At 35.8% G+C, this 11,503-nt stretch overlaps 2 protein-coding genes across 4 annotated transcripts; one reads left to right on the forward strand and one right to left on the reverse strand.

The window, feature by feature from the left end:
- The first annotated feature begins 1,990 nt into the window (after nucleotides 1–1,990).
- Nucleotides 1,991–3,987, forward strand: LOC117618940 (dof zinc finger protein DOF2.5-like). Of its 3 annotated transcripts, none has more exons than XM_034348719.1 (2): nucleotides 1,991–2,048; nucleotides 2,758–3,987. In XM_034348719.1, the coding sequence occupies exon 2, from the start codon at nucleotides 2,782–2,784 to the stop codon at nucleotides 3,568–3,570; it is 789 nt and encodes a 262-aa protein (XP_034204610.1). In that variant the 5' UTR covers nucleotides 1,991–2,048; nucleotides 2,758–2,781; the 3' UTR covers nucleotides 3,571–3,987. The 3 variants fall into 3 exon arrangements, with proteins under 3 accessions (XP_034204610.1, XP_034204609.1, XP_034204611.1); XM_034348718.1 differs by lacking the exon at nucleotides 1,991–2,048 and adding an exon at nucleotides 2,055–2,178; XM_034348720.1 differs by lacking the exon at nucleotides 1,991–2,048 and adding an exon at nucleotides 2,189–2,406.
- A 2,256-nt stretch (nucleotides 3,988–6,243) lies between these two features.
- Nucleotides 6,244–9,963, reverse strand: LOC117619399 (ORM1-like protein 2). The gene is made up of 3 exons (XM_034349344.1): nucleotides 9,549–9,963; nucleotides 8,231–8,379; nucleotides 6,244–6,768 (listed from the first exon to the last, which is right to left on the reverse strand). Exons 1-3 carry the CDS (start codon nucleotides 9,732–9,734, stop codon nucleotides 6,630–6,632), a joined length of 474 nt encoding a protein of 157 aa, XP_034205235.1. The 5' UTR covers nucleotides 9,735–9,963; the 3' UTR covers nucleotides 6,244–6,629.
- Between the last annotated feature and the right edge of the window lie 1,540 nt (nucleotides 9,964–11,503).

Genomic DNA, 11,503 nt, shown 5'->3' on the forward strand with positions numbered 1-11,503 from the left:
TGGTATTTCCCTTTGCCGCTAATGATCATACTCTATATGCATCTACTTCATGTCTGTACACAGTGGCGGAGTTAGGATTCTTAGTATGGAAGGGCCAAAATTTTAAAATCACTTCCACATAAGTTTTTCATCTTAAACTAAGAGAGCCATCACTAATCTAATTGCAGTAATTGTATTGCTATAACATATATTTTATAATATATTACAAAATATTAAAAATTAAATGAGGGACTGCCTTACTATGGCTCCATCCCTGCCTGTACATAACTCCGCTTTTGTTGACATTGCTATACATATACATGAAAGATTATGTTACAATATATAGGAGGAAAAAGTTATATGCACAAGTTTATACAAAGCCTCCTTAATCTTACTTTGTTCATAATTAATAAAAAACACCAAACGGCTAAACCTAATGAGGGCAATATTTAAATAACTCTAAACTTGGGTTGGGTAGAGTTGGGTTGGATTGGAGAGAGAGAGAGAGAGAGAGAGAGAGAGAGAGATAGAGAGAGAGAGAGAGAGCACCCACACAATCTGAAATGTGAGATTCTGAAGAAAGAGAGGCAGTGGGAATTTGAGTCCTTCGGGTTTGGCTGTTTCGAACAAATTCAAATCACCAAGCATGTCACTGTCCCAATCACATAAAAGACAGCCCAACACCAACACCAAGACTTCTCTGTTATCTTTTCTTTTCCTTTCTCTCTCCTTCTCTATCTCTTCTTTTTCTACCGCGCATTATTTGGGTCCCGCCATTGCCCTTTTGTCGCCTATTGTCGGCTCTCCTAATTTCCTCCTCCTCCTCCTCTTCTTATCTCTCGTTGCCTTCCTCCTTACTCTTTCAGATTTTCATTTTTCCATTTTTAATTAGTTTCCAAAGTTGTAAGAACCATAGCAACTTGTATTACTTAAGTATGTGTAGTGATCCACACCACACAAAGACCAACACTAGTGTGAGATGGGAATATTAGACACACCAACTTATTACAGCATTTAGTTACTAATTAATGTGGCAATTTTTATTTTATTTTTTTTACACAAATCAACTGTGGTGTGGGTCATGTATCAATGTTTCTAGTGGAAAAAAAACTCTTAATAATATTGTAGTTTCGCCGGTTATCAATCTCAGTCCAAATTAAACTTTTCATTCAAATTCCATCTATTTTTACCCATGTGCAAATCATCATACTCAAGAGTGAACATGTCATTTAAAGGGTATTGGAGCTTATTTCACCTTAAATCAGGCTTGAAAGGACCGTTGACCTTTGCAAAATGATGCACACATTGGTCCGAATCAAAGAGAATTTAGATGGAAAGTTCGATTTGGATTGAGAGTAATAAGGAACATAACCACAAGGGTAGTATTCAGAATTCACAACATGAATAACACTAATATATGACCCATATACCACAAGGATAATCTGTTATTTTGTCACAAGTTGGTGTCTCTAGCTAGTACTATTGTAGATTTCAAATCTTATTTGAAATTTGAGAAGTCTCAACTTAATGGTACAAATTAGTTTTGTTTCTTATTGAAAAAACCAAAAAAGTAATGATTTAAGTTACTAGTTAAGGCTTCTAATTTTAGTGTTAGAGGGTACCACATATTGCCAGACTGAGAAAATCTTCACATATTCGATGAACCAAAAGAATCCCTAATCCCTATCCATGTATGGTCCTTAGAAAACATCTAAAGAGCGGGGGTGACAAATATGAAGAACAAGAATCAAGACTTTTGCATTATGAGGTCAATAAAGAGAAACCCACCACACTACACACACTCATGATTCCACAAAAGATGAATAGAAAAACAATAAAAATGAATTTTCTTAGCAAAACCAGACAAAACTCCCACATAGAATAACACAAAACAGCATTAATGTAGTGCCATTTTAAGAGGTATAGTCAAAACTAAAGACGTTTCTTTATTTTTCCTTTCATCATCACTCATAAAGTAAGCCAAAGCATAAAGCAATTCAAGCACACACAATCTAAAAGACAATCTAAAACATTCTTTCTTCCACTCAGAGCAGCTGCAGACAAAGAAGGTGAACACTTTCTCCCTTTCTCCTTCTCTTTCTATCTCTCTCTCTCTCTCTCTCTCTCTCTGAAGTCATCAGCTTCCTTTCTCCCCTTTTTCTCTCTTCTGAATTCATGGACACTGCTCAATGGCCGCAGGTTGGTGGATTTATAATTCATCTCTACTCCTTTTCCTTTCTTTATTGTGCATTAATTCTCTGAGCCAAAATTTTATTAATCTAGGTCAAGCATAGATCAAGCTCCAAAGTTTTTGAAACAAAATTACTGTGGGGTATTTTCTTTTCATCTGTTACTTGTAGCTATCTGAGATTATGTTCATCAGGGCAACTGAAAGTTACCTGGATTTCATTTGTTCAAGGATAAAAGGTTATTTTGTTCTTTATACATGAAAGCTCAACTTTTTTCTTTCTTCACATGTGATAACTGATAAAGGGGGGATGGAAAAAGGCATTACTTGTTACTATTATTTCTTCTTCTTTTTTTCTTTTTTAATTTATTCCTTTAGTGTTTCTTTTTCAGTATGATTCTCCCAAGTACTAAAAAAGCTGAGCTAGCTAGCTAGCTTTCCTTAATTTCTTTGTCCACTTGTTATGATATCTTTACTATGTCTTAGATTTCTAGATCTGTGTGCAGTTTGTTTAATCTTTAATCAGAATTAGGGCTCTTAATATGTTGTGTTTTTCCCTGAATTTTTGGGGTTAATTGTCAATTAATTAGGAGAGTGGAGACCTGGACAAGCCCATGGAAGATCATGAGATGGGGTCTAATGCATGCCCAAGGTCAGCTTTAGAGAAAAGGGCAAGGCCTCAAGAGCAATTGAATTGTCCAAGGTGCAATTCAACCAACACCAAGTTTTGTTACTACAACAACTACAGCCTCACTCAACCAAGGTACTTTTGCAAGACATGCAGAAGGTATTGGACTGAAGGTGGAACTCTCAGAAATGTCCCAGTTGGAGGAGGTTCAAGAAAGAACAAGAAATCCACATCATCATCTGCATCATCATCAGCTTCACTATTATCAAAGAATAGTATTCCTGATCTCAACCCACCAAGTAGCCTCTCACACTTTTCAGCTCATCAAAACCCTAGGAGCAGCCATGAAGGCCAAGATCTTAATCTGGCTTTCAATGCCATGGAGCATTACCAACAAAACCCAGCAGCTGGAGCTAGCACTTCCTCATCAGCTCCTCTTTCAGCCATGGAGCTGCTTAGGACTGGCATTGCTTCCAGAGGTGTGAATTCATTTATACCAACCCAGAATATGGCTGATCATTCAAATACTCTCTATGCATCATCACCTGGGTTCTCCTTGCAAGAATTCAAACCAAACCTTGGTTTCTGTGTTGATGGGCTTGGAAATAGGTATGGCGATCATGAGATTAATGGTGGAAGGCTCTTGTTTCCATTTGGGGACTTGAAACAGATTTCAAGCTCTACAGCCCATCATGAACTTGATCATCATCAGAATAAGGGGCAAGGAAATCCAACTGGTTATTGGAATGGTTTATTGGGTGGAGGCTCGTGGTGATGGTGATTAAATAAGTTAATGATCAGAAGAGAGAAAAAGACAAGACAGAAAGAAAGTAAGAAAGAATTAAAGTGTATTTTTCACTTTTGATTTCTTTGTTTTTCTTTTAAGTTGGCTTACTTATTTTGCAGACTAACAGATATGGTTTCTTTTGTTATATATATTCCTCTATTTACTTATTTGGGCTTGGCTTTAGAAGAGGGTTTTGTAAATCCAGTATTTGATCTAGTAGGGATTAGAAGAAGAAATGAATGTAAGGCATGCAACATGGCCTGCATTCATACATTCTTCTATCAAATCTAGGGCATATGCATCTGATAAATGCACTTGTTGTATGTTTTTATAGACTTGGTGATCTCATTTGTGTGTGGATCTTAATTAGTGAATGTATTAGCGGATTAGTTGCTCACTTGCTCTTGTCCTTTTTTGTCAATAAACTAGATTGAATTAAACTTGCTTTGATTTTCCTCTCTATCTCTCTCCCATTCACACAAGAAAAACTCGTTTGAGACTGTTATTATGGTATCGTGTTGCATTATTTTAGTGTTAAACGACAAAACAACCTAGTTAAAAACATGATATAAATCAATAATATCTTTTATTTCTTAAACACATACTATGTTTTAACTTGATTATTTTATGTCTAATTGCCAAGTGACAAGAACAAGGACTTCTCCAATACGAAAAAAAAACTTAGTTGCCAATAATGTTATATCACATAAAAATATTATCATGCATATCATAGTATTATTAGTTTGAGATAGTAAAATAATTCTATCGCCTGTGGCTTGGAAGTCTTTTTCCTCGAATACACAAAAATAAAGCAGGTATGAACTTGACATGTCAGGGTTGACGTCTTATCTGTTACATAACTGAGATTCTTCCAGCTATGAAAAGCATTTCGTTATAGAACAAATTGGGCACCAAAATGATGAAGGCCCCTACCTTTAAATATGGTCTTAAACTCTTAACAAAATTAAAAATAAAAATAATTAGTAATTAAATATGAGATACGTTATATAATTATGGTTTCAATACTTGTTCCAATAACAATCAAAATCACTAATATAAGATTACTAAAAAAAGTATTAGAAGGGCGCACTAGTGGTGGTAGACCCAATGCACATTCTTTTACACATAGCACCACCAAACTAACAAGCAATTATTATATATACTCGAAAAATTAACAATTAATTACCTGCCCCAACCAAAAGCAAACCTAATAATTTTCGACACCCGTTCGCTGATCAGTTCGAGAGGACTCCTTCCATCCATGAAAGATCATAATTAACTTGCATGCCTTCTTTTTCATAAAAATAATATAAATACCCTACGGATGAAATCACCAGGAAAATTCCACGAGGACCCTACCCTCCTCTGTTTGGTTTTGGCTTTAGGGTACGTGAATGGGACCCACCAAACATTCCTCTTGTTGAGTGGGGTCCGGGGGAAGGCGTGTTGATAAACTATTTTCTCCACCAACTCAATCCATTTCACATTTCACATATTAGATTAGATAGATATTATGCTGTGTCCATCTCTTATTTGGCATTTTCTTATGTAATTTTGACGGATTTTGATTCTTTTTTGGGTAAACATTGGTTTTAGTGATAATTGTGTTTCATAGTAGACTAAGTAGAGAAAGAAGGTTCACCACCCTATGACCCTAAATGATGCATTAAGTCAATCCACTCACCCTATGACATGAAGAAGCTTAGGTTTTAAGGGCTCACTCTCTCTCTCTCTCTCTCATTAGGTCCTGTCCATTGAAAATATATATATATATATATATATTAATGGAGGTGTGGTATGTGGAGCACATAAAATATTAGTTGCAGTCACTTTAACAATTGTAATATTGAACAACAACGATGGGTTATAGGGGCTGCGCAACCTTAGCTTGAACTAGAATTCCAAGTTAGAAACACATTAATATTGAGCAACAAGGAATTGCGGTGGTTGAACTAATATATATGTATCTCTTTAATTACAACTAGTCTAGCTAGACGGCTTAGGCAAACCACACACACGCTGCTTCTACATTATAAAGTCGACAATGATACTCTTCCTTCTTGAGCTGTTATTGTTACTACTAGTGCTACATAGAGTTAGATAAAGCCGAGTGATTGGCTAGTATCGAGTACCAATTTATGTATCAACAACATCAAATACTGTAATCATTTTGGACTGAGTCGATAACGTTTTTTGACAGTTGATATAAGATCGATTGATTACTGCTCGGGACTACGGTATTCAAGAAATCAAAGATCGATTGACTGTGATTGATCACTGTATCACTCATTTCTTTCTGGTTTATTATAATCTATTAACCCTTTAATAACTTATAAAGTACGTACTTGGCTGCATAACCATGTTGACAGCTGCTCGCCGAGATCAGCTTTACAAGTTCACATTAGTAGGTTTTGCCACTTCAATTCTGAAAACTTGTAACTTTTAATTTTCGGGATCTGGATGATTAGATTCGTGTGTAGGTAGGAAAACAACCAGCTAAATGCTAATACATGCAATGCAACGCTCGGAAAAGAAAAATAAAGGCCCTGATCCAAACATGAACTTTCCGATCATAGTCATTACACAGATGAAAGATGTCATTGAGCTGCCCAGTTGTACTTATCGTATACTACACAACATAAGAAATGAATAAATCCAAAATGATGACACAAAACCTACACCGTGCATTATCACGGTCATGCCGTCAAATCTGTATCTACACAATATTGTTCTGTTTCAGGCATAAAGTCTGTTTCCAGGGTGGAAAAGATAATCAAACCGATGGGAATTCGGAAGAGAGACATCAAAATATGGGACATATGCTCATATAGCACCGTGATTCTCAAGATACATAAAATTTCTCTACTGTACAAAGATAACTCAATACAATTATTCTTTACGGGGAGGCAGCTTGAAAAGCCGTAAGAACAAAAACACATTATATTTTTTAATATCCTTCCAGTTCCAAATTCTATACAAGGATATAGCTCTTCATCAGAACAAGAGAATGATATGTGATTTCTGAACATGTCAACCTTAAGCCCAACTCACTTATCTCCATTGATTCCGAAGATCCGGACTTTGTGCATATTGGGGAATTTGGCAATAACTAGAACAATGACTGCAAGACTGTTGAAAAAGAGCATCGGGTGCTGGTAGTCAGTTGTGTGTGAGGCTATCAAGTACCTGACAGGAAAGAATGAAAAGGAAATCAGAACAACATGGTTTTTGGTTCAATAGAACTTTTCAAAACAAGATCGTCACAGAATTATCATTTTCAGGACTGGTATTGCTCAGCTGACAAAACCATACATGCACTTCACCTAGCATGGCCTGAGTTTGCAAAGCAAGTTCATACAAATCATATCATAAGGAGCAGAAGTTTTGAGATATTACCAATGTCTTATGTAACAATTTATTCAACAAAAACATAGAACAAGAACAATTGACCCCCTCATACAATAAACTATGTAGATCTAATCTGGCATCGTTTCTCAACTGTGGGATGACTGCTCATTCCATGCCATCCATCCATGTCCAATAAAGAAGCCTCATTCCTGGTTCACACCACAGGTTGGGGTTCTAACAAACCCCACCCTCATAATTTAGTTGGGTAGCCAATCAAGGACATGCTACTAGTAGAAAAATCCAACACATCTCAAAGCCATACCAAATTCATGATGTGCTCAGCATGAATACAAAAATATTTGATGTGAAAACAGGCACTAAGCTCATTCTGAAGCATCCACATAGAGCATAGTACAGGTTGAAAGTTGATATCAAGACAAGAGGATACAACGGAACTCATACTAAGGATTCTGAGTAAATAAACTGCTCCATGGGCATGCATGCATCTAAAATTGAGGTATCTCTTATCTAAACAAATAAATATAAGAGATTCTACTAAAATCTGGGTGTGCACAGCAGGCATTAACATGGAACACTGATATGAGGTGTCCACTATGGCAATCACAAAAAATCAAACTGTGATATTTAGAGAGAGAAAAATATTGCCTGAACTGGTAGTAGATTGTTGTAAACTAAAGAAACTCAACCAATGCAATAACAGAATCAGAAAATTTTAAATTTCTAAATATACTAATAATCTATCATAAACTTATCATATTTTAAAAAATTCAGTAGGTAACCAGGTGTCCTCGTTGTTGCCATTGGCCACCTAAATGAATCTGATACAGAGTTCCAACCCAAATACAGACTTAGTTTTAAACTGGACCCTTTTTGAGTAAGCTGAACAAGCCTCCAAACCTTTTTGGTGTAGAATGTTTTGGAATGTTGAACAAATATGTGTGTATGCAATAAATACATGCTTGTAAAGGTTTGACAACCCAAATACAGACTTAGTTTTAAACTGGACCCTTTTTGAGTAAGCTGAACAAGCCTCCAAACCTTTTTGGTGTAGAATGTTTTGGAATGTTGAACAAATATGTGTGTAGGCAGGTCACACACACACACACACACACACACACAGAGATCAGAGGTAGGCAGGTCACACACACACAGATCAGAGGTAGGCAGGTTAAGATAAATAAAATCATGAACAGCCAAAAGGTTCAATTATATTTAAATTTAGTGTCAAAACTAAGAAATGCTTTTTTTATATTTATTTATAGCAAATAAATTAACTTACAGCACCACAGGAACAACGGTTAAGAACTTCCTGTTGCGGGTGAGCTGCTTTCCACTATCCATCTGCTCCCACCAAGTAAGTCCATTGTAGATCCCCTGATCTTCAGCGAAGGGAGTTCCTTTCTTCCAGTGGAAGAAGTGATAAGTGACCTAAGAAAGAAGAATCAGACTCCTCAAATATGGTAGATGGAATTGTGAATGGAACTAACCTAGAGTTAAAAGTTAAAACTTACAAAGCAGAAGACAGAATACAGTACTTAAGATTCAAACATTATATAAGCAAAGGCTACTTGGCCCAAAGCCTCAGATCAAAGACTAAGGGACAATTAGGGAAAGACTGTTCAATGACTATATACGGAATCATAATATGAAAACTGTGGAAAGAAAAAGAGACCTCAAAGTAGTTTATAACAAAGTATACAATTCTAAATAAAAGTGCAGTCTTGTGCAGTAATTGGATATGGAACAAGGCTGTCTCATCCAATCCAATCCCTATTTATATTAGAAGAACAGTGATAACATAATACCACAAAATCAGAGGATTCCTATGAGGACATCTAAAACTTGCCTCATTCCAGAACTCCCAAGTCCCAGAAAAGAGGATGTAATGAGTACTGTCTGAAAAGGGAACAAGAACAGTATCCCATAAGAGCAAGAATGTCAATGCCACAACCAGTAAACAAAATTTTGGACAAGGAAATATGACGGAGCAGATATCTAGGCAAAGATTGGAATTCTTTCATGCTTGTCTTCTATAACTAAACTCCTAACTGAGTCTCATAACACTGCTTAGCTCAGATAAGGTAAAATTTGCATTTTTAACCCAAATTGAGAACAAAACGCAATATTCAAATGTAAATCTCTACTTTCCTTAAACCCAAATTGTTCAGCTCAGATGCAACAATCCAACATCCAGCTCATGCTTACAGAATAGAAATTAAGCAAATTCTACCTTAAATCAAGAATTTTAGGAACTAGGTTACAATACCTCACTCGAAACAAATAGCTAAAACATTGAAACGCCCCCATTCAACATCCAAATACATAACCCATCTAGAATTATCAAAGCTGCACCTAATTACATATATGGAAACACAAAGTATCATTGAGCTAAATAATTACATGGGTTTATAGAAAATTTAACTACATGTTATTACTTGGATTATGCAAGCATCAAATCAAACAGCCTCTAATAAACAAGTATAGAAAATTTTGCAAACCCAATTGAACACAACAATCAATCAAAGCCAGTAAGCCACACCTGAAAAACCACACCTACAAACAATCAATTACATAAAGAGAGAGAGACAGAAACATACCAAAAAATGAGAGAGATTAACTATGGTCCAAGCCGTGCCCGGAGAGCAGCCAAAGATTGAGAGCACAAGGAGCCAAGAGAAGAAGAGGATGAGAATATAGGTGGTCCAAACACCAGGGTACATGAACCACTCTGTGTTCCTATTCAGATCCGCAGGTGGCACAGCTTTCACATACAGACTCGCCATCCAAAAATTCCCGTTTCTGGGTTTTGATTCAGCGACCCTTCTGGTTTCGAAAATTTGAAGTCTTTGTGGGTTTTGATTGGGATAAGCTTGAATCTGTGTATTGGATTGTAATTTGGTCGTTTTGGGTCTTTAATGGTTTCGAAATCCAAAACCCAAAGGCAGAGCACTCTGTTTTTCTTTATATAGTATTTCTCTGTGGGGTTAACAATGGAGGCTTATTACAAACAAAATGGAGGTGAATATTGATATCGACACGAAAAAGCGACGTCGTTTAGTGTGTTATTTGAAGCAAAAATGTTGTTGTTGGTGCATTCCCTACCGTATACAAGGCAGCTACTTAATTTTTGTATATGATAAATAAGTAAAACAATCTAGTGGTATTGGGACCCTCCTGTAAATCCTTTTACAACCTAAGTTAACTTTTATAATTATTTTATTTTATGCAGCCAAATCAATACATGTAAATTTCTTAACTAAATTAGACCATCTATTTTCAGTAGGTTCAAGATCAATGGAAGTTTTTATGGATATGATTCTTTAATTGCTAATATCAATGTTATAGGCAAAGTCGAAAAATTATTGAGTGTGACGGTGACACCGTAAAATGATGTTATTAATCCATATATTATAATATGAGTGGATTGTAACACCACGTGACGGTGTGATCATCACACTGAAGAATTACTCGGTGTAGTGATGGTAATTTTGTGTGCTAGTTTTCAATTTCATTTGGGTAAGAATTAGGAAATTTAGGGGTGTGCTAATTGCTCTCCAATTTAATCTGCAATTCTGCATTTGACACCCTTGTAGGAAATTTCCAAAATTTCTTTCATAATTGAAGAGATGTCAAAATTCTATATGGTTGCAAGATAAAATAAAATAATATAAGTTTATTTATCTATTTAATTTATGCACGATACCAGAACGTAATGCAAAATACAACAATCTTGAAGGAAATATGTATGTATGATCCTCACACGCATCCTATATCATACACATTGCATGCTCAATACACTAAACCGACCCCATAATTTCATAATAATCAGCTCAGTTGTTGGAAGTGGGGAGCCAGCCATTAGTGGAAGAAAATTGGAAGGAAGAAGAAGCCCTTCCTCCCGGAACCCTAAAAAAGGAAGAACCAATAAATTGACTTCAAAATTAATAACTTGGGTGTGAACTCTATGTCACAATCAAAATCATGAAAGTGTTGTCCAAATAAATTATAGATGGTCCCAAATTTAAGGTTCTTAACTAATTGTTTGACTCAAAGTAGATATTATTGGGCATGGATCGGCAGTGGTTGGCTCAACTTTTTTGTCTATGTGGTCTAACTTTTCTTCGGTTTTTTTGGCTAGGCAAAAATACTATGTGCCTGTTTGGCATTGCTTATTTGGGGTGATAAGTGATTTAAAAAAAAATTTGGAAAGCTTGACATATTTGGTAAACTATGAGAAAATCACTTATTCTTAAAAACTGTTATTAAAGAAAGTTATAAGGGAAAGCAACTAATGAGGTGCTTTCATTTTCTGATTATGTTGGAATCAGTTTCGAAGAGGCGCTGGGTTTAATAATTATATGGCAATCATTTTCCAACAACGCTTTTAACTAAAAGTTTACCAAACGCCAAACTGCTCTCTCTCATAGCTGATTTCTCTCACAGTAAATCTAACAGTGATAATTTTCATAGCATAGTCATGCCAAACTGGCCCGTAAGTCTATTTCATTTCTAGCAGCAAGCCACAAGCTCTCTTAACATTAAAAAAAAAGTT

The sequence above is a fragment of the Prunus dulcis genome, chromosome 2, assembly GCF_902201215.1.
Source record: "Prunus dulcis chromosome 2, ALMONDv2, whole genome shotgun sequence".
NCBI classification, from domain to species: Eukaryota; Viridiplantae; Streptophyta; class Magnoliopsida; order Rosales; family Rosaceae; genus Prunus; species Prunus dulcis.